The sequence below is a fragment of the Chelonia mydas genome, chromosome 3 (assembly GCF_015237465.2).
Source record: "Chelonia mydas isolate rCheMyd1 chromosome 3, rCheMyd1.pri.v2, whole genome shotgun sequence".
NCBI classification, from domain to species: Eukaryota; Metazoa; Chordata; order Testudines; family Cheloniidae; genus Chelonia; species Chelonia mydas.
Window position 1 is genome coordinate 40,912,030 of NC_057851.1, and position 24,705 is coordinate 40,936,734.

Genomic DNA, 24,705 nt, shown 5'->3' on the forward strand with positions numbered 1-24,705 from the left:
TACAGTATTTGACAGGATATGATGCAAGTATAACTATACAAATACTGTCATAATAAAAACTTGGGGATCAAACTAATTATTTCCTATTCTGTAGATTTAATAAGCACTGTAACATCCTAAAGAAAATGCAATTCCATTATATTTTAACCTACCTATGTTTCTACTACGAATTTATTTTAATCAGTTATTATTCATTTCCTGTCTTAACCAGATGTTGGTGGTGGTGCAGGTTATGTTAAACCTATAATCATAAGGCAGAGGCATTTCAGTGCTATATAGAATGAGTTTTATACAAAAATGTTACTTCTGAATGCTAGAAAAACTAAGACACGAAGCAGAATTGGTGGGGCACCCATAAGCTTGCTCAACTCAACAGTCAGATATCAAAGCTGATCCCAATTGTTTTTCCGGAATCCCCCAAATATGAGGATACTAAGAATATTGATTCAAACCCAGATATTACACATTAAGGAAAAATATTTGGTTTCAGGGCAATCCCCAATTATTAGTATTAGAAGACAAGTTATTCAGACAGCCTTTCCTGGGGATTTCACCTTGATGTGGTAGGAAGTCTTGTGTGTTCCCAAGACCCTGAGAGATATGCCAGTGGGAGTTTTAATTCCTAGTAGGGCCACCTAAGTCAGAGAGCTCAAAGGGTGTGGGCCAGACAAAAAGCAGTCCACTTGTCCTTCAGCTTGGAAGTTCAGTGATAGGTGAACAACCTAAGCTCATAAAAAACACAACAAGGTGGCCATTCCAGCAAACAGCATGATAGGTGGGGATGCTGGAGCCTCTTTTGTGCCCTAAACCATGTTGGACAGCATGGGAAGGACTCAGGTTATTCAGACGTAGATAATAGTTCAGGTGTTTCAGAATTTATTTGGGGTCGGTGTCTTTTTGGGTGTGCCCCACATTTTAACAACTGTGCCTTTGAAAAGAACTGTTTGAAGGAAAGATTTTTCTCCCTTCCTATAATCTCTAGAAAGATCAGTTACACTGGGCTGTGTGGTATACATTTCATGATTTGAATGCAAGGCGCTCTGTGTAGTTCAAATGTTCCTGGTGTTAACTAATTAAGGAGTTCTGATGTAGAAGGAAGAGACTTCTGCTGTTACCTCATATGCTGACAGCACAAAGGCACCACACTAAACATAAAAACAATCATTTTATGGGGGGGAGTGAGAGGAGGAAAGAAGTGCAGCTGCTTTTCATCCAGGATGCATGATGCTGCTCAGGGGTTGGAAGCCTCATACACATGAGCAGACCCTTTCTGCTTTTTTCTGTAACACTCACTACCATGCTATGTAAGTGCTTCCTAGGGAAATTAGATTTGCATAGTAAGATCACTACTAGACTTCTTGGACTCATCTTCTCCCTGCCTTGCTATAGGAATTCTGCTTGTGACATACATCTATTCTTTAAAAAATACTTTACGTTCATTCTTTATGGTAGGAAAGGTTTATAAATGCCCTAAAAGTTGTCAGATACAGTAAAATCCTATTAACCAAAAGCCCCTTTATATCTAGCTCTTACACACCACATCCCAAGCTTTGAAACAAAAATTAGCAGTTTTCATATTTATTCATGGCTAATTTATTTATCTCAGATATTTTTGTACTTATATTAAACTCAAAATTTCAGTTTGAACTTGTAACATTCCATTTTCACCTGTTTATGACTCAAATCGTGGATGTGTATAGTTTAAAAAATGGTTACCTAACTCACAGTAACTGTTCTTCAAGATAAGTTGTGCACAAATATATTCCTGTGTTGGTGTATGTATACCCAATGTACTCCAGTTGGAGACTTTTGTCAGCAGTATCACTAGGCAGTGGTACCACCCCTCTCTTCATGCTCAGAGCCAAGGGCATAAAAAGGGCGTGGCTGCTGTCTCCTTCTCCATTCCTTTGCACTGTTGTCTAAGTAATATCCAAAGTAGTGGGGGAGGTGAGAGGATCGTGGAATGTATATGTGCACAACACATCTCAAAGAACAACGGTTACTGTAGAGGTAACTGTTTTTTCTCATTTGAGAGACTGTGCACATATATCTTCCACTGTAGCTGACTCACCAGAGTTCCCTTACAGGTGGTGGGACTTTGCATTATTTTAAAAAAGAGATTATACCACTGATTTGCTAAAATTGGCATAAACTCAGGAATCTTGAGACATGATACAGTGTCTGGCTGATAAAGTTTTCTTTTACTCAATTACTTTTTTGTGGTAAGATTTATTTATACTTTATTGTTTTTAAATTTCTCTTTTGGCTTTGTGTACATGAATTCTTGAGCTTCTGTTCAGTGATATGGTTTCAGACTTTTGATCTAATAGGCATACTTCATGCAAACCATATTTCTGAGTCACTAATTTTAATATATATAGAACATAGAAAACCAATGTGAATTCTAGTAAATATAAAACCATAACTATTTAAGAAGTGTACTTACACATACAACACTGTTCTGGTGTCTCCCACTTTCCCAGCATCCCCTACAGTCAGGGTGTCATATCCTCTTTCCAGTTCAAACTCTTCAAAAGCTAGCTTTATGACCTATTAGAATGAAAAGATACATATTTAATTAAATTACATCCTACAGATTAGATGATTTGTAATATGTTTAACAAATGCTTTAGCTTCTGGAGTCAAACCCTAAAGTCCTCACTCCATCGACTTCCACAATTGTTGTTTAAATTTGACCAAGACCTACAGAAAAATAAACTGAAAATAAAAATTTTCATGTTGTCTAAGAACAAGAAAGAAGTCTTCAGATAAAGGTATTAAGGGTAGCAACATCCTTTGATAGTTTTTAAAGTTAATAAATAAAAATAGCACTTTATTTTAGTTATTATTATTATATACTGATATTGATATTTTGGCATTGGAAAAGTACAATAATATACAGTGACATAAAAGAAAGCCATTCTAAAGTATAGAGTGCAATAAATATCATTATATCTACACGTTTTTGGAAACTATAAATATGAAAATCTCAGAAATACCTTACAGAATATTTTCCATTTCAGTTGAAATATAAAATAAAACAGGAGATGAGGATGAACTATTAAAGATTGTCCACTTCATGAGAGAGCGAGGTAAGGGATGGTACATGTACATCAGTAAGAGAAATCTGAGAACTCCTTAACTACTGTCTATAAATTTGTTAACACAGAAGATATTATGAAGAAATTGATTTTACTCAGTATTCAATATAAACTTTCCATGAATTCTAACCGTAATCAAAGAAAAAAAAGTGTTCCCTCCAAAAAACTTCATATATTTACTGTATTCCATTGAAAATCATAGTATGAAGTACAGAAATGTTCTTTTCATAAAGCTCCACAAAAAAATATGAGTCCAGAATTAGGACTTTATTACAGCTCTGTGTCAGTCTGCTGCAGTCACTAATATTACTCCTTTTACTTCCTGTATCTATATATCAGGTTTTCAGCAGATAGTCTGTCTCAATAAGTTATTCATTGTGTCCTTATCTTGTTGATGATTGGTTACACCAGGACAACCTGTGATTCAATTTCCATGAAAATTTGTTTACAGGAGGGTGCTCTTTTTGCTTATGTTTTGGGACTAACAACAGTATTGGGGCCAGATCCTGGCTCCAATAGGTGCAGATTCCATGAGTGCTCCAGGGCACCCATTGGCAGCCCCACTATCAGAACCTCTCCCTCCCCACAGTGCCTCCTGCCCGCCGGCAGGCCCTGCACGTGGATCAGTGCCTCCCCCTCCCTTCGCGTGCCTCTGCCCGCCACAAAAAGCTGTTTCCCGGCGTGCAGAAGGCTGGGAGGGAGGGGGTAGGAACGAGGATGCTCAAGGGAGAAGGTGGAGCTGGACGGGAAGAGACAGAGTGGGGGCGGGGCCTGGGTCAGAGCCAGGGGTTGAGCACCCCCTCCCCGGCACTTTGGAAAGTCAGCACCTGTGCTGGCTCCTGCAACAGCCATTTTGTGCCACTATTCTGGCAAAAGCAGCTAAAAAGCTGATGGCTTTGATCTCCTGAGTATTCTCCCTACATGACAGAGACACTCCTCAATGAGGCTTGGGAAAACTCTCCCTCCTCCCACTAGGATTTAAATATTGATTTAAAAAGTTAACCAGTTAAACGATTAAAATTATATCATTTAACTGGTTAACCATTAACTGAGGTCGCTCTGGCCAACCTGGCATGTCAGGGGCTGGGGCTAGGGTTCCTCCTGCCAGCTGGTGCGGGTCAGCTGGGGCCACTCTGGGGCTGGGAGGGAGGGGGTGAGGTCCAGCTGGTGCAGCACGGCCAGGGCTGGGGTTGCTCCGGCCAGCTGGTATGGTGCGGCCGGGCTGGGGTCCTGCAGGCCCAGCTCGGACTGGGGTCCCGCAGGTTGGCTGACACAGCACAGCCAGGGCTGGGGTCCCTCTGGCCGGCCAGCCTGACATGGCTGGGACTGCTCTGGCCAGCCCGGCTGGGGCTGGAGTCCCTCCCACCAGGCCAGCATGGCCAGGGCTGGGGTCCCTCCCGCTGCTGTGTGGCCACTGGTGTTAATGGTTAAGGTTGGTTAACAGTAAGCCTATGCTAACTTGTTAACCTTTTACATCCCTACCTTCCACCTATCTCCCATTGTTTCCTGGCCTCATGTAGGTAAGGAAACAGACTCCTCTGACTTTGCCCATCATATCCTATTCTTTGCTATGTGGTTCCGAGCCAGGGGGCTAGATAGCTGAGATCACCACAAGGTGCACCCTCAGAGAACTCAATGGCAGGCCTGATAATTTCAGGTATAGCAAATACTCTAGGATATCTTGGATATCTTGTGAATGCTCCCTGGCCTTGTGCATGGGCCTGCACTCTTAGTCTGTGGTGACCTCTATTGGAGGTTTCTCATGTCAGTTTTCAATGACTCAGCACTCCAGCCGAGTCACACACACAGTCTGTATGCAAAACAAAACAGATCCCTTCTGGGATATACAGTACAACAAGGGCCCATCCCAGTACCCATCCATTGTTCAGTGTCTGTAGGCCTCCTCAGGTTCAGTCTTTAAAACTCCTGGCTCTGGTATGGGGCCACACCCCCAGAGCTTCCTCTCTGGAGACACTGTCCTCACCTGCTCTGGGCCGTTCTGGTCCCAGCTCTCCTGCTGGGCCACTAAACCATCTGATCCCCTTCTGGAGGTATTTACTGTTCAATATTCAGCCTCTTCTCAACTCCACTTCCCTAGTAGCTGGTGGGAGGAGCCAGGCCCACCCACTACTCCAGGTCCCAGGCTCACCCACTACTCCAGGTCATGCAGGGTTCAGCCCCACTGTTAGGGACTGAATCCTGCATGATGGGCAGTGCTATAAGAGTCCAGAGAATGCTACACCGCAGTGCTATGCATCACAATTTTTTTTATAAAAAACTAAATAAACCAACGAAGAGCTCTAAACTATGAGTACTAACTATTAAGACTATGTACAGGGTAAGGCCCAGAAACACAACTGTGATGCAGAGAAGAAAAACTGCCAGGAGGAGACTCACACACAGGGGTCTCCAGCTAAGGCTCTTTGTGGTAAGAAGGAACTGATCAGGGAGGCATCACCCTTATATAGCCACAGGAGGACCAAGAGGAGATATACAACACATAAGCTGCCCGGGTGGGCACCGTTATAGGAAAAAAGTCTCCAACTGCAGTGCACTTGCCATGAATGCCCATAAGTGGAATACACATCTGCAACAACTCAAAGAAGAATAATCCTCTACTGTTTTCATCTGATGCTTCAGATTGTTTACTTGGAAGGTCAGTTTGTCATCCCTGTTGTTTATATTGATCAAACAAGTTTTATCATTTTGATTTTCAAGCATGTTTTCTACCATTGCTCAGATGGACTTTTCTTACTCATGCTGTGTCTTGTCTCTGCACTGTGTGGGTTTCAGTGGGAGCAGGCTGTGTGTTAAAGCCCGACGGCAAAGAAAACTTTTGCTTTTGAATTTGTGCATTTTTACCTAGTCAAGAATCTTTCTGTAAAAGAACTTTGGTAGATAGAGACTTTCTCTTAGGGAGGCTGAACTCCTGTATAGAATTTATATGACAATCTACATCAACATGCTAGAAGATAAGCCACTTCAGCAATATGTATACAGGAAATAAATCAGACATTTATTTATTTTATTTGGACTTCTGAATACCTGCACCAAGATGTGCATTTGCCTTGCTGAGTAAACAGGTGAGTACAAACACCTCTTTCTCCAACTCTCTTGCTATTACAGTTGCCCGCCTTCATCATGTCTGAAACCAGACTGTGAACTCTTTGGGACCAGGGCTGTATCTTCCTATTTGTACTAGTGGTACCTAGTACTCTTTTGGGTGCTATACAAACAATAATAATGGTAAGAAACCTCCATGAAAATTAATCCAGCTTGTTTCTTGGCAAATTCTGCCCTCTGTAAGTATCGCTACACAATTTTCTCCCTCAAACAATTGCACTGGCTTCTGGTGTAGTGAAAAAGCTCTCTTTGTGGCTCCAGACATGAATAGTGTCTCATTGGGCTAAAGAACTTTTGATTTATTTTTCTAAAATGAATTATTGTGTATGGGATATACTAAGTTAAATAACTCAGTTATAAAAAAGATGTAAAAAAACAACAACATTAAGACAACAGCATTATAGACCAATATACTTCAGCGTTGCTTTTTAAGAAGAAAGCCATTTTAAATGTACAGAACCAAATACCCATATCTGAATGCTCCCCCAGAATTCAATTGTTATGCTGATTTATAATGCAAAATAACTAATGCAGTTTGTTTAAAATACTGAGTTTAAATATGCCCCTGGACTAATACTCTGTATATTGAATTTCAAGATGGAGTGACTATTTACAGATGAGTTACACACCATTAAAAATACAGGGGATTAATGGAATCCCTCACATAACCTTAAGTATAGTGGTGCCAGCAGGCCTAGCTCTTAAAAGAAATCATTATATGACCAAACCATATGCAAAATTATTTTGGCAATATGTCAGCATTCCAGTTCAATGATCTATTGCATACAATATGCGCCTTTTATAGCCTGTATTTGTAAATCTGCTGTATGCAGAGATAAAGTGTACTTCACTAGACTGCATTATGTTTCAATAACCAGTAGCATTATAGGCACTACCATAAAGGTTGCATAATACATGTTCCCATCTGCTCCTAGCTGCACCCTCTAATGTCCCTAGGTTATAACAATGATTAACATGCCAAATTTTCATTTCTAAGTCAAGAAAAAATAAAGCCAAGGAACAATATGAGAAGCATGTAGAAGCATAAAAGTATAGCTGTTCTCCTTGACAATAAAAAACCTAGCTTCACATAAATCAGTTTTAAAGCAACAGTAATTAAAGTCTTATTTACCAAAAGAGCGATGACTGAATATATTCTTAAAGTAGTAATGAATCATATATATGCTACATTTTGTTACATATTGTTTTATTTACATTCCAGTTTACAAATCAGCTGTGAATATTTTTAACAGAGTAAATTATACAAAAAATAATAGGGTTTAATCCATAATAAGAAGCACAGAATCCCAGTAATTGTGAAGATTATTCATAGGGAAAACACAGTGGACCTGATCACCTATGAGAGTAAGGTCAGAAAATTGAAATCCAGTATTCTTTTTTAAGATAATTTCTTCTATACTAATAAAAATGAAGGTCAAGGAGAAAGCATGATGCAGTGGATCCAAGTAGATATAGAGTCAAGAGATTTATGCTACGTTCCTTGGGCTGTCACCGACTCACTGTGTTAACTTGGACAATACATTTACCCTATTAGCAGTTTCATTTGTACAATGAAGATAATGATGGTCATTGATCTTTGTCCAAAATTTTGAGATTTATATGTGAAAAATAATGTAATTATATTTAGCACTTAAGTATCTATATTTTTTCATCAACATTAGTATCTGAATGCCTCTCACATACTTAAAATAATAATAAGCAAAACCCCACCAACAACATTACTCTCCGTCTTCTCCTTCCTACGTTGTAAGTGAAGTGGATTCGTTTTGAGGAGGGGGTTGTAGTACTGGGGCATGGGGGTAATGTTTTTGTATGTGCGCACATATACAATGTATGTATTGAAAAAATGTTATTTCAAAGAGATTGCACCAATACAATCACATACTCTGTTGTGTTATATAAATGATTATACTACAAAAAAAGAATCATTGCAAAGGTGCCATTCATGACTCCATAGTTAAGTGAATTTTGCAATTAAATACAAACTATTTTTGTTTAGCTTATTAAATAATTGTTTCGTTAAGATACCCCATGATGAAAAACCCTAGATAGCCATAACCATTCCAGACTACTTCTGGACACCTAAAAAAATGCAACTCATTTGGTATCCAAACAAATTACTGAAAAATTACTATGTTGGCATTAACCAGTGGTGTTTCCTCATTTTCACAACCACCAGAAAGAAACGCATTCTAAGTGTGGACCAGGCTATCTGCAGTGGGTCCTTCTTTCAATCCATCCTTTGCAAATAGCTAGTGTATAATGTACATGCCACCTTACATACACCTGTGCATGTCTGACACATAGATATTTTTTCTTTTGAGTGTCAACAGTGAGATTTGTGTGTGTGTACACACGTTCGGTGCAGAAAGGCCAGGCTATCAGTGTTTTTACAAAAAGAGTCTGCTAGTTGTCAGCATATTTTGTTTGAACCCACTTCCTCAGTTAATTTCATGTTTTGAGAGTTGATATTAGAGGAAGAGTTATAAATGTTATAAGTCAGATATTCGGTACTGGACACATTAAACAATATTTTAATTCCATACCAAAACAAATTGTATTTCAAAACCAGTTAAGGTTGCTCAGGGACAACAATATACTCAGGTATAATGTGATTTGCAAAAAAAATGTAGCAGTTTTCTGTTGTGTGGAAGATGAGGGTCCCATATAAGACAATTCAAAATGATTATTTAAGAAAGAAAGATGCCAGCCCTGAGACATCTGATAAGAAGCTAATTTTGCTGATGGGAGCTAAGTGAATGAGTGAGATTCCTGGCAGAATTACATTTGCAAAGACATTGAATTGCTGGTAGTTTTCCTTTCTCTAAGTTTATGATCAATCAGGATCATCAACACTGGAAATTAAAAGACTATAGGAATCGCCCAGAAGAAAAGTCAGGAAAAGCTGCAGGATGGGATTTTCAAAAGTGCCTGAGAGTACCAGTCTTATTGACTTTCAACAGGGCTTGTGTGTCATTTAGGCCCTTTTAGAAATTTCCACCTACAATAAACAGCAACAACATAGCTAATGCCCAAAGTGAGAACAGAATGTTTTGTTTTAATAGCCAAGTACAAACAAGGACTAAAATATCTCTTAAATATCTATAGAGACGAGGTGAGAGAGGTAATATATTTTATTGGACCAAGTCCTGGTGGTCAGAGACAAGCTTTCCAGTTCTACAGGTACTAAGATGAAGATACTAAGCGTGTCACAGTGAAATGTAAGATTGAACAGATAGTTTGGCATAAATAGTTAGCACATATTCTAAGAGGGACCATTCAAGGTGAAGTAGCTTGTTAATACCCCTGTAGTCACAGGACAAAAAAAGGGGGTAGGGGGGGAGGTATTGAGTTACAGATTCTTGTAATAAGCCATAAATGCAGTGTCTTCATTAAGACCACAATTTATAATGTCTAGCAGTGTTATTAATTTAATCTCCCAGCCTCATCATTTGAAAACGTGCAGGTTTCCTTTGCGGATGAGGACTGACAGATGTCCAAACAGATTAAACATACAATTGCACAGGAGGAGACAGACATTAGAGATTAAAAATACTCCATAAAGAGGCCAATTTAAAATAAATGACATCCTGAAAGAAATCAGAAATCTTTTGAGAGTGTGAAAGTCTCTCATGTTGGCAACAAACACGGAAGCACAAACTCTGAAATAGGATTCCTGCTTAGAGCTCAATGCTATGTGAAGATGTGAAGAGAGGACCTTGAAGCTAATCTGGGATTTTAAATTAGATCTTTTTGAAACACTAGCTATGGAAAGGCTACTCAATCTGCATAATGCCAACAACAAAAATAAAAATGTGCCCATAAGGCATGAAAAATAACAACCAACATGATACAAGCCAATAATTTTCACCAGATGTGGTGAAAGTATTTTTCAGTTATTACTTTCCAATAAGGTAAAATCAGATTCAGAGTACGGTTGTAGTTACTGAAGCTAGCAAAGCCACCTGATGGGAACTAAAGCATAATTACACAAACTACTCAATGGCAAGAAGGCAAAATGACATTGACCAGAAGATATATGGCACTGAACATCACAAGCACACCAAAGACCTTCTCAGTCATTAGGCAGATTTCTGGTGGAAGGGCAGAATACCACAACAGAGGTTGAAGGCATGCCACAAACTAAAATTTAGTATTGGGGCTTCAAAGCCTACAAATATTGTACGACTGTATTTATTTTATTTGTTTACCGTTACGGTGGTATTTGCATCAAAAAGATTAGCTTTAGCTGTAATAATACACTACATTTTCCTATCGTGCATCTTCTCCCCAACTGAAATGAGTAGGTTGAAAATCATGTGTGATAACCGAAGTATGCGCCTGATTCTGTAACTTATTTTATAATAGGCACCACTTGCTGGAAGTGCATTTGAAAGCAAAAAAAGCCATTGTTGCAGTAACAAAGGTAGAAATATCACCATATTCCCTCAGATTCCAAAATCTTTGTGATATTTCAAAACAAAAGAGGTACTTCAAACACTGATCCATATTTCAAGGATAGGATTCCCTGCACTTCCACCACATGAAGACATATGTGGCTAAAAGGATATATTCATAAACAAAGTGTTAGAGGTCATGTTATCATTTTTCTCCAGCTCCTTCATTAATCTGGGCTGCACACCAAGTACATCTTTCAGCTGAGAATATTTGCTTGGAATATCAGAGAATGCATGCTAATACTAGGACCACAGTTCCACTGTATGTCTCCAGCCAAAGTCACTGAGGGAAAGGCATCTCCTAAAGAAGCCCATAGAGACTGTCTCATATGAGAAGTGGGAGTTGTGTTCCCAGCAGGGGGCTGGGACCAGTTGTGGAGGGCAGAATGGCTGAGGACAACACTGCACCAGATTGAAGCAATTAAGGAAGAAATCATTACTTCTATTGTGTGAATTATTGCTGGATATTCCCAGTAAGTTAAGTTAATAAAGTTGTGGTCTAATTAAACCACATCCCTTGCATCTTGTCTTTCTTGCCACAAGTCTGGGACAATGAAAAGTGCATGAATTTTGAGCTCTGTGTGAGTGGCAGAAAAACCTTGAGGGACTGGATTAAATTCATGATAATTGTTACTTAAAATATTTGAGAAAAATGAGGTTTTTATGCTAAGCAGCCACTTATTACTCTAAGGTTATACAACCTAACCTTACATTCTCTAAGACTGTCTTAGGCATTTAAAATGGACTTCCATAACAAAGGTCAGCAGCTACTTATTCATTAGCTGAATGACTAAGTGAATTCAAAAGATCAAAAATGTTTTTAGTTGATTGTAGATTCAACTACTTGAATCTAACAAGGCAACAGAACAAGTCTGAAATATTGTCAATCAATGAAAGAAAGCAGGTACAGAAAAAGAGAAAAGTCATTATTTAAAATGGAATACCAATTCCTTAGGGAAACTAAATTATTTAATCTTGCAAAAAAAGACCTTTTAAAACATATTTTAGAGCTTATATTGTTTATAAATTGTAAAAATATTTTAAAAGGTCTATTTGCAAGATTAATAATTGTTTCCCTAAGGAATGAATATTTTATTTTAAATACATTTTCACTTCATATATAAAACATAGAAAGAAATAACATTATCATTCATAGCAAATTCTCCAGCAAGGGAATGAAAAGTTTTGGTTAGAAAGAGCTTGCAAAGTTAGACATATGCTAGACACTATTCCAGGGATCCCCTGATATTTTCCTAGACAATAAAGATGATTCAGTATAATTTCAAACTCATTAAAGGTAATGCAGATTATGTCTATGTACGTTCTCATCCTCCCAAGGAACCTGACTTTCACTGAACATATGTAATCTCAGACATTAAAAAAACATAACTGCTATTTATTCAGATTATAAATTCATGCTAAATATAGGAGCATTTGCAACCATTAAACTTTCCTGTTTCACCAGTGAAATGTCATGGTAGCAGATACACTGTCAACACACAATTTTGTAAACTGGAATAGAAGATAGAACATTTTTAGTTTCCCATTTTGTATTATGAAAAAAAGGATTGCTACTGGCTTTAGAGTCAGTACTGAGAACTGTACTATTATTCATCATTTGTTATGTGACAGTGTGATCTGTGATATACAAAATAAAGAAGAACTTTACACAGAGGAACTCATGATCTATCTGCAGATAGACAAAATGAAATGTAGCATGAGACCAAGAGCAAGGCTCCATCTTGGAAAATATTTTTTCTCCTCTTCCCCTGCCTCTTTTTAAAATGTGTGCGAATGACAGCATTTTTATTGAGGTGAGTTAGTGTTTGGGAGATTTGTGAAAGAAGAGAGTTTGGAAGGTTATTTTCGTGGTTCAGTAAATTAGATCTACTTAAAGTATTTCTATAAAATATGTACTGAGAATGATACAAACCATTTGAATAATTTGAAATCCACTCACATGTCAGAGGTTCAAAAGATACTAATGGAAATTAAATCTATTGAAAGTTCAGTCCATACAGTTCAATAACAACATTCAGTGGATTTACACTGTCATCCTTAAACACTGCCGCTGACACTAGGGAAGCAGCTTATCACCATGCATAACGTTATGATTTAATAACTTCTCATTTTCTGACTTCAATGGTTCTAAGGGTTTATTGCTGTTTCTCTCATTTCTTAAAGCCAGTTTTTGAGCTGAAGACAGGAATTTCCCTGCCTCTGGTGCCATTCATGCCTCACTGGATACTGCTAAAGCATCTGTGTCACAGTTGTCTTTTAACCAGACATAGTTCTGCAAAGAAAATGGTTTCCTTTGGGAACCGGGATGACTATGTTTCAGAAAAAGCAGCATGGTGGACAGTTCCCCCTAGCTCAGGGGTGGCCAACCTGAACCTGAGAAGGAGCCAGAATTTACCAATGTGCCTTGCCAAAGAGCCACAGTAATATGTCAGCAGCTCCCCTACCCCGCTCCCAGGGCCTCCCACCCACTGGGAGCCCCACAGATCAGTGCTTCTCCCTCCCTCCCCGCACCTCCCGATCAGCTGTTTTGTGGCGTGCAGGAGGCTCTGGGGGGAGAAGTGAGAGCATGGCAGGCTCAAGGGATAGGGTGGGATGGGGTGGAGTGGGGGCAGGGCCTGTGGCAAAGCCAGGGGTTCAGCAGTAAGCCCTCCCAGGAACATTGAAAAGTTGGCGCCTATAGCTCCAACCCCAGAGTCAGTGCCTATACAAGGAGCCACATGTGGCTCCGGAGCCACAGGTTGGCCCACCCCTGCCCTAGCTGGTAGTTCATTCCAAACTCCCACCCTGGGCTTATAGTGGAGAAACCCTCCCACAGCCTTTGGGGAAGAAGGAATTAACTCAGAAATTACTCCAATACCCTCATCAGTAACAAACAATGAGCTTTATCAGCCAACAGCCACCTGTATCAACAGACATACAGTCCCAGTAGCCTGGAGCAATAACTGATCAGGGTGTGTGTACTACCTTTTGGACTCTGGTGGATTTTCATGTTCAGAGCAGGCCAAAAGGAGGCACACGCTCAGGTTGCTTCCTAGGCCCGGCTCCCAACCCAGAGCTCAGACTCTTGGCCTGCTGTGTCCCAGCAGCAACTACTGCACATGCCCTCTCTGGTTGTCCAGGCAGTTCCTATTCCAATTTAAGTAGAGCTAGAAGAGCAGGAAATAGCTTTGCGATTTCCTGCGCGGTCTCTAGCCAAGCATAGGTCTGCAAGGGTGAAAAGGCCAACTTCTGCTTGTTCATCCCACTTTTCTTTTTAATCTAATACATGGTCAGTGGAGAAGAGCACAATTGAAGTGTATGAACATCACACAGCAATTCAACACATGCTTTGGCAAGTAAATCTTTTCTCAGTAAAACTGACCATATGCATACATACATAAAAGAATGACACTGAACAATACTGAGTTGTTTAATTACACAAATATTTTTACTGTCATCTTGCTCTGAGTTTAACATGCATGCTACCTTGGGATAAAAATGACTGTGTAAAGAATATTATTCAATGCTTTCATTACATGGTTGTACAGAAATTGCAAAATTTTAATACTCAAGTTTGTCTGTGAAAAGAAAAAAAGGTCTTGAAAAGAAAGAAATAAGACAGTAGATATATACTAAAACAGATACAAGGAATTAGTAATTAAATGCCTCCTGTCATATGATTCTGTGTTAAAATGGAAAGTTGATCATTTCTCAGAACTGACATTGCAATATGCATGTCTTATTCTCAAAAATCCATTTTCTTCTTAGCAGCTGGTAATGATTTGAAAACGAGCCTTTCCAACAAGTTCATCTGAGTGAAGCCATATAAAAATCAAAGGGGGTGTATAAAAAAAGACAGTTCCAAAATTATACATTTTAAATGCAAAGGTGAAGTCTCAGATTTAGCAGAATATCTTAGCTCAAACTTTGTTGGGTAATAAAATGACAGGGCAGCTTGGCAGATGTCCACACAGCAGGGAGATATACAAAGAGTGTTGAGCAGCAAAAGACATTTCCATGGATGTGATGGAGAGGTACAAACCAACCAATGATAAGTGTCAAAATATAAATGAATTAGGAACTCTGCAGGACCTAAGATTCTATCAAAAACTCAGAGGCAATCCAAGACTTTTGTTTAGCTAAGGCTCAGCTGAGGTTTCACTGGAGCTGGTATTCAAGGGATTTAAACGCCTCACTGATGAAGCCTTTGGGGCCCCAAACCTGCAAGCCAAAAAACTGCAGTTTGAGGAATTTATAAGTTCAGCCAATAAAGCCTGTGGAGCATCTAAAAGAGTGAAATTTAGAGTGACTTTGCATTACTCTCGTGACCCAAAGCTGCCCTAAATAGCTTAACCGGTCACAACATGATCAGCATATTGTGATCACTGATAGATGAACAGCCACTGTAGCAGGTCCTTCATGATCCCTTTTCTTGTAGCCAGAGCAGGGGAGAACAAAGGTAACAATACCTTTGCATCTCCCCAGACATTCAGAGCTGCAAGAAGAGCTCCTCCTGTCAGAATCAGGGCAATTTTGACATGTGACTTTTTCTTAACTTATGTCTTCTTTGCACTTTACTGTTTCTACTTGGAAAACAAACAAAAAAACCAAAATCAGACTATTCTACCATAACTCTACGGCCTTGACTACACTGGGAAAATGTACCATGTTAGCTAATATACTAATGAGCACAATGGTAAGCAGAATTTGGCCTTCGGAGAGAACAAGAACTGTAAAGTTAGACAACACATTTGCTGATTGTGGTGCTAGGGTTAACACATTATCATGATTTATCCAAGGTCATACAAAAAATTGTGTCTGAGCCAGAATTTGAACACAGGTCTCCAGAGTCCCCATCTACTGTTCTAACCATATAGACCATTTCCACACCGCTCTGTAGAGATAGTTACATGTTGATGTCTATAACTACACAGCGCTAAAATTTGTATGTCAGCGTTAGAGCTAAATAATACAACAAGATGGTTGGAATGAGAAATTCACATGTGAAAGATTTCATTGCATGACTTGGTTCTTAAAAAAAAGTATTACAGACATTCTTGTGTTACAAGGTAAAAGGTAGACATTTCCTAACTGAGAGATTGTTTTGTTTTCTTTTTTAACACAGCATTTTGGGCATATTGGCTGGTCCTTCCATTTCTCATTTTTTGCCGAAGGGTAAGTACCAATAGGATTGCTTTCATATTTGCTTCTTGTTGCCACTCTGACTGTCACAGCATCAGCAGGAAGCAAAAATGGAAGGATGAGCCTTAAAGAAATATGGACAATTATTATAATTTTAACATTGTTAATATTTTCCAGAACAATGTATGAGAAGAAAAACGTTTTATATTCATTGTTTCCTACTGATACCAACAAGACCAATCATAATATTTAGTATATGTATCCAGTGCTTTCTATCAGCACTTCAGAAATAGAGAATGACATTCACACATGGTAGAGACACCATAGAAATAAAAATGAAAGTACGTTTGAGATTTTTTATGAAATTGATTCAGCTGTACAATACTCTACTTTTAATCTGAAAATCCTAAATATTATGCACTAGATTCTATGACAGTTTTTACCAACAAATATAAGATGACTGAGAAAAAATGAATCTATATAAGACACAAAATGGACAGTCCCTCCTATTTCAGTAATATTATAATTTAAGCAAGAGACACAGAGTGGGCAACACACATTAATATGAAAAGAAAATACTGATGAAGGGTTTTCTTTGTTAGTTTCTCCCATTTAATTATTATTGTTTTGTTGTTGTCATCATCTTTCATCTTGTAGTCAGAGAAAAAGTAACTCTTAAATGAAAAGAGGGTACGATGTCTTGATAAAGTGCAAAGGGGAGGATATTACATGACATAGGAAGTGGTGGCATAGTAAAGGGTGCATACATATTTTATAAAATTATTTTATATGGTGAGTGCTGCCATTCCTGTGGGTAGAGTACTAAAATGGGAGTCAAGAGAACTGGATTCTATTCCTGGCTCTGCCATTAACCTGCTGTGTTGCTTGGGCAAGTACAAGACAGTATATTCCTGAGGTACGGTGCTGGGAGCTGGGGGGATTCAGCTGGTGCCTTTCTCCGTGTGTTTGATGAGTGGCTCTGGGAGCATTCATGCAGTATAGCTGGTTGTGGGACTCCACATGCAGTTGTACTGAGTGATTACAGCACCTGGAGGGGTTTGCTGCTGGTCACTAGCATGGCATTGTGAGACAGCCCAGGCTGGAGAGAGTTCAGGGGGCATCTTGGGGATCCCATCACACTTCTAAATGTCACTTCTAAATGTTAGAATTTGTAAAACATCTTTCAGTGCTATGTGGAGTAGCACTGCCGCAGAGCATCAGTACTACTGACACGCCTGATCTCCCCCATCCAAGGGTGCAGAGAAAAGCACTGGAGACTTCTTCACAGCTGGTTATGAGATCTTTCAGAAAGCCTCTGACATTATCTATAAGTACTCACAGAAATGACTGACAGATCATGCTCAGTCCAAAGTTATTAGCACAGCCACAAACTTTTAATAAAATCCTGTACTGTATATAAAACCCCCAAATTAACACAGTTAAAGATAGACAAGGTGGGCAAGGTAATACCTTAGGGTGGACCAACTTCTATTGATGAGAGAGACAAGCTTTCAAGCTTACACAGAGCTCTTCTTCAGGTCTGAGAAATGTACTCAGACTGTCTACACTGTCTATAGTTGAAGATAGACAACTAATGCCAAACACAGAGCAAACTGAGGAGACTTGTATTCATTAAGTAAACTCAGTGCAAGACAATTAATTTTGTGTTTTTCTTGTGCTGTGCAAGGCTAGGTTCATTCTGAGTTTAGCTCCCCATGCCTCAATGCAGCCCAACATCCAAGTATCAGCAAGGAGATCCCCAAATTCCAAATATAACATACACTCACAGAACAAACATTTCTTAATGAAAGAGAGTTTAAAATGAACTCAAACTGAATTACTTAAGCATTCTCAGAAAAAAATTTTCTGTATTCAAAAAGCAAGGGCTGACAATTTGTGAGAATACTGTGAATTCTTTACACTAAACAAAAAGGTTGAATCTCTCTTTAAGTGCAAAAAGTTCAACTGAACTGTAACTAGGGTATGGCCACCGCCTCCCTAATTATAGAACGAAAGCATCCAAAACAAAATGAAAAAGCAGTCAGTGAAACTATTACACACATACAAAACTTGCAGGGGAGATGGATGGGAAAACAGAAATCCCATAAAATGCTGCTTTCAGAGAACCAGAATTACAGGTGAGTAATTCAAGCCTTGAACGACCTGCTTACAAAGTGATCTGAAAAACTGGACAAAATAATACATCATAGCGCATGAATAATCAAAAATTTATAAGAACATCCTCCCTGAAAAAAGGGGCTTGGGAGAGGAAGAGTTCCAACAGGACAATGATCAATATGTCACAGACTAAGTCCTAATGGTTACAGAAGTGATGTCTAAATTAAAGCTGGCTGCCATTCCCAATGAGAAAATTTTAAACTAATGGTGATCAGAAAGGAACCAAGTGCAATGTATGTAGAACAGGATGTCAAGGCCCTGGAAGTTGGTTTCAGAATTAGGCTGGTCGTAAGGGTACCTCAAAAAAAATTCTTCAGTAATTTAGGAAAAAGAGGAAGATATGATTTTTTTCAAGACAATTTTTGAAATCAAATTAGTGGCTGTTAAATTATTAGAGAAAAAGATGTGTGTTTACGACTGAAAAGGAATTCTCACCAGTGAAAAGAAAAAATCAGCGGGTAGCCGTGTTAATCTGTATCCACAAAAACAACAAGGAGTCCGGTGGCTAAATCTGTTAGTCTTTAAGGTGCCTCTGGACTCCTTGTTGTTTTAAAAGAAAAAATGAAGCTGTTGAACCATCAGAAACACTCAAAACCAAGAAGTGAAGGGCCATAGCAGTGTCAACAGCTTTTATTAAGGACAATTCTTTGTTAAATAAATAGAGAAAATATAATGAAATGAGGACTTAATGACTCAAGGGGATTTGTAATGAAATACAGATCCTTTCAAACATCTAGGACAGCAGTTTGATTTTACTTACTGACTTAGATTATTACTGACTGAAAATTGTTACCATGCGATGGAGTTTCTCTACTCTGTGTTCAGTGATTTGTGGGTCTCTGTTCATTATAGTTAACTGTTCACCACAATCACCCTAATGGGCACCCTGTCTGGAAGCTTCAGTAGACAGTCCAGAAACTCAATAAGAATGAAAACTGACCTTCCCTACCGGTGTTACCTCAGGGTGAAAGTTGAGTCAACTAGTCGAAGCCATGTGGAGAGGCCTAGCCTATGCTGCACTGCACCTGTTTTGTGTGGAGAGGATGGCGAACTCCAGAGTTGTAAACTCATCACTTTTCACCAGCATTACATTCATTTATATATGTAAACAGCTTGGGAGTGCAAGTTAAGAATCTGACTCAGAACAGAACAGGATTATCCAAAAATAATAAGAAAAAAATGGACGAGTCTTTGTGACTGGATTTCTCACCTCATTGATGAGAAAGTTGCTTGATTTCAGGATAAACCTTCCTTTCTTTCTAAAACGTGTCAGGACCAGATTCTGATCTTATGTATACCAATGAAAGTACTTAATTGCCCCATGAAAGTAAATGGAGTTACTCCAGTGTAACAAATGAAAATCTAACCTAAACATATATATCAGGGGTGGCCAAACCATGGCTCTCGAGCTGCATGTGGCTCTTTTACAATTAAAATGAGGCTCCTGGAGCCCCCCATAGATCCCCTCCTCCACCTACCAGACTGCGGGGGCTAGATCAGGGCTTCTGCCCTGTGGCAGGGTGGTAGGGCTAGGGGCTTCTGTCAGAGATGACTGGTACCTTCTCAGAGTTGGGGCGGGGGGGGGGGGGGCACAATTTAAAAGTTCGCCCCGCAACCATCCACAGACATTTCCCCCCTTACCCTCAGCTGCCCCTCCCAGCAGCTCCCAGGTGTTAGCTCCATGTGGAGAGGCAGAGGCAAACAGCATGGAGCTGCAGTGGGGGGCTGCTGTTTTAGCTCCATGGGGAGAGGCAGCAGCAAAAGCAGCAGTTCTCCCTGCAGCTCCCAGCTGTTTACCACTGCCTCTCCCCATGGCCACAGCTCACTAGCTCCAGCAGCTGCCATGCAGGGAGCGGGGCCTGGCCGCACCATGCCACTGAATTGGGCCAGCAAACCCTGGCAAAAACTGGGGGGAGGGCACATCACCCCACATGTCCCCCTTTGTGTTGCCTCTGGCTTCTGCCCAATGAGGATGGGGGATTCTGGGGGCTCAGAGCTTCAGCAGGAGCAGGGCTGAAGCCCCAAGATCCAGGAGAGGAGCCCTGCGGGACTGAAGCCTCAAGCCCCGGCAGGTGCTCCCCAGCTCTCAAACTTCTGAAGATTGTTGTATGTGGCTCAGAGGATCAGTAAGTTTGGCCACCCCTGATATATATGCAGCCCCATATAGTGTCACTATATTCACTCTATATTTTCATCATTTTTTTAGTGGGACAAAATTTTATTTGTTACGGGTGAATTTCAGGTCAGTTCCATGGAATCTCATGAGGCTCAATGAGCCATTTCAACCCAATGTAACATGGAGATTGAGTGGTAGGTACCACCTTGAACAGTTCAGCGCTATGGTGATTTTTTACCCTGACAGAACTAACAACCTATACAATATAATAACGTTTTGTTTTCATTATTGTGATCAGGTCATATGAATACAGAAATGTGAGAGAAAATTAGCCTGATTCTTTTCTCAATGCTACTAGTGTAAGTCTCACTGGAGGAAAGCATTTCTGTTCTAGAGAACATTGAACTATGTACTTAACTTTAATCACATGCTTAAGTCCTATCCAGAATAGGGATGAAATTAAGCATGTTTTAATGTGTTTCTCTTAATCAGGGCCTAAATCAGGAGCAGCACTTCTCAAGCCATTGGTGTTACACAGGTGTTCAATCCGAATCAGGTCCTATTAGCTGCTTTGAAATCCAATTTTGCTAAAGTAAAGTAATTTATCTGAGTTTATTTATTTATTTATTTATTTTCTCTATGGGTAATGTAGACTCTTCTTTTTCTAATTGCAAGTATTTTGTTACCTGTCTACGAACTTAGAAATCATGGCTCTATGTAGTAAATATTATAATTTCCATACTAGCACAATTGCATTTGTAAAATGAGACATTGAAAATTCCCTTACTGTACACATAGTAGGATGCAATTTATACATAATTACGTTTAACATTGATTATTTAATGCTTATAGCAATGAAAACAAAATCATTTCCCTAAAAAGACATAGCAACAAGACACAGTAGTGAGAGCACATTCATTTTAAACCCAGTTCAACAAGGCTCATCTGGTTTCAGCTTTTGGAAAGAAAAAGCACACTGCAAAATGTCATGACGCATTCCATCCTTTCAGTCATAAAACATCATGCTTACTTCAGCTGTAAACTAAATACAACTGTTTAGGAAAGGTGGATGTATCTCAAATTCTAAACTTATGAGAGGAGATGGCTTTCATATTTCTGTGATTATTATAATACTCGCTTCCCAACCTATGACAGTCTCTAAAACCCAAACATAATAAGAGAAAAAAGTTAAAAATACACTGATTTCTAAGGACAGTAGGCCTGATTCTTCTATTTTCTACCTCGGTTTTAAACCTGTGTAACTACATAATCCTGAGTGCAGATACTCTTTAGCTACACTGGTGCAAGTCAGATCAGAATCAGGGTATGCAAGCTCAGTTCATTATTCTCAAAAATGTATGGTGATTCATGTAAAATATGAAGCTAACAGACCATGTAACAGCATACTGTGATATAGGCTAATATTGGGATCTAATTCAAACTCTAGTCAGCCAACATGGTAAATAGAACAGTTTTGTTAGCACACTTAGACTTCATCTGTAATGAATATGCAATGAGCATATTCTGTAAAATCTGCATTAAAATGTAAAGAGAATCATAGAAAAGAGTGGCTGCAGTTTTATCCCTGCAGTACTATGTGACTTACTTTTAAAGCAGAGTGCATGACTTATCAATTATTTACTCAAGGAAAATTGTTTAATTTTACTTAATAATGCAATTTACTCTCAATAAAAACAGACTGCTATTTCATAGTTCAACAAGCTTCACTGAAGCTGAAAAAACTTTTCAGAAAAGAAAAAAACAACTTTACAGTTAAGTTCTAAATCAGATTCAGACAAACTACATTCCCCTCGCAGGAATGTGTGCATTAAATGAATACTTTTATTGCAATTATTTATTTTACAAACTAATGACCTGAATAAAGGGGCAAACCTTTTTGAAGCTGTGGGGCAATTGAGCAAACAGAAAGGCTATCGGGATGCCTGGGGCTAGACCAAAAACCACAATTAGCATCAACACTATTAACTTCAAAAAAGTTAACGAGATTAGGTGCCCAGTTAAGCCAGCTGTGTTTTTGGCCCATTGTCAAAATAATATTCCTGTTTTCTTATATTTTCATAATGTTTTCTTTATTATGTAGATACATGTTTAAAATCAAAACAACATCACTAAATATTTTAGAAGTGAAAAAGTCAAGTTCTTTGACTTTTTCAATATGCCATCATCATCATGGAAAGTAATGGGAATCCATTCTATATTTAGGATAATCATAATTCACATTTATTTATGTAAATACATTTGAAGACAACCTGATATCATTATAATAAAATACTACATAAAAACAAAAAAAAGTACTAAATGAAAATATTAAATTCAGTACACAATTTGTCAGCTGCATCAACTTGTTTTAATATTTAACAGAACTTCAGAATGAGACTTCACAATGTATTATGTTTCATTGGTTTTGGATAAAAACTTAAGAAATTCAAGTTTAGGGTGTGGCGTGGGAGAGGGAGAGAAATGGCATTGGATGAAAGATAAGAGCTTGAAGAGAATTTTTAAAAAGGTGCGTCCCAGACCTAAACAACAGAAAGAACATATATCTTTGTTAGCCAGATCTACTTTCTGACACTGGTTCAAGGAATTTGCGTCTTTAGATGTAGCAATAAAAATGAAGAGAATGAACAAGATGTTAGAAAAACACAAAAGAATCTCTCGCCTTTTTTATGTAGGAGACAACTGGATTCTGATGGCTGCTTAATAATGCATTTGTGGCTTCCATATACACATGGGAAAGTGGCATAAATTTTAAAATACTGTACCTAAAACGTGCCACGATCATAGTTATCAAGTACATACTATTCTAGATGATATTATCTATGATGCAAAATGCAAACTTCATATTTTTGGTGCAACTCACATGAAATGAAGCAATGAAGCAAATTAAGAGATGTAATATACAGTATTTTACAGTTGAGCTCATCTGCAGTGAAACCAGTTCAAGGTATTATGCACTTTTAAGGTAATATGCACTTGTATATGTCCTCTGCACTTGGGTGTAGGGCGAGTGGGGACAGGGGAGCGTATTCATGAGTAGAAGCAGGTGTTCTGACAGTCATGGAATTTTTTCACATTAAGCAGTTAGTTTTAAAAGAATATAATCTTAGTGATTGGGGATTCTGAACATTAGAGAAGTAAAAATTAATTCATACTTTAAATAACTACATTTTCTTTCTTCATAAAATGCAAATTAAGGACAAATTAAACAGCATGAATTTTTAAATACTTCAGGTGGAGTTTGTTTTTATCCCTCCAACAGAAATGCTTCTTCTGTATAACTATATTTAGTATTCTATCAGGCAAAGTTGAATACAGCAAACTAAAATATGTTTAAACACTCTTCAGTGTTATCACTAAAAACACTATCAGTACCATGTATTTTACACTTGCCTTCCCCCATACCACCAAATTCTTCTGCTTTACAACACCAACTTTATTTACAAGTGTGCTATAACCCAGAAGAATCTCAAAACTGGAAAAACTGAAAAACAAAATATTTCCTAAAGGACAGTCAGGCTTTTAAGGATTTACTTATTTTTTTAGTATATTAATACAAAAATAGCATGCTTAAAACAATATGAACAAAAACAACAAACTAATCTCCTCCCAACAAATTAAAATCAACCTCACAACTGCACATAAGACAAGTTTTATACAGCTCCACATGATATTTTATACAAATATTTCAATGAGCCAATTTGCATATGTATAAATGTGCAATTGGTCAACAGCCTCGCCTCAAAGCAGCAACGGGGATAGGATCTGGAGCTCTGCAAAACGTACCAGTGGTGGCAGAGGGAAGCTCATGGCTGCTGATGGGGAAACTTGGAGGGATTAGCTGGGTGTGGTGAGATGCCTGGAGATTAAGGGTACATTTAAATAATTTTTTTATGCTTTTCTATACAGCCATGAGGGCCAGAAACTTACTTTTAAAAAATGAATGCTGAGATTGTAACATAATTAAATCATTCCAGGATTGGGGCCTTCAAGAACAACACCAAATCTTGTTAGATACACAATGAAAATGTGAGAGTTGGCAACACAGAGTCATCTCCTATGAGTTCATCCAATTTGTTGGATTGAAATGGGGGCCTCCCTGAATTAATTTAAACTCAGTCTTTATACTCAAAAGTTTTTCTTTGTCTCTTGAGTCTCTTGAACCCAGTCTGAACTAGTATATGCACTCCAGCCCTTGGGATGGTACTTCTCCAGAGTTGTTTATTTGTCCTAGGGTCTGCAGTAATTCCCCCCAATGATTTTAGTTCTTGGACAGAGCTCAGGAACCCTCCCCAACCAGCCATCAAACAAACAAACAAACAAACAAACAAACAAACAAACAAACAAACAAACAAACAAACAAACAAACAAACAAACAAACAAACAAACAAACGTCTTACTCACAGAGATATCATTTATAAAGTGGATACAATAGGCTCAACATATGCATATTTGTCATCTCTATCACAATTCTCACAGAATAGGCTGCCAAATTTAAGATGTTCTAGATCTGAAAGCAGTCTTGAATATATAGGGCCAAATTCTTCTC

At 38.6% G+C, this 24,705-nt stretch overlaps 1 protein-coding gene across 1 annotated transcript in view; it reads right to left on the reverse strand.

Moving 5' to 3' along the window:
* The window catches only part of CSMD1 (CUB and Sushi multiple domains 1), a 1,979,019-nt gene that overhangs the window by 581,331 nt on the left and 1,372,983 nt on the right, over positions 1 to 24,705 (reverse strand). Inside the window, exon 11 of the mRNA XM_037894193.2 lies at positions 2,447 to 2,550. Coding sequence (XP_037750121.1) covers positions 2,447 to 2,550 — 104 coding nt within the window. The remainder of the gene's footprint in view (positions 1 to 2,446; positions 2,551 to 24,705) is intronic.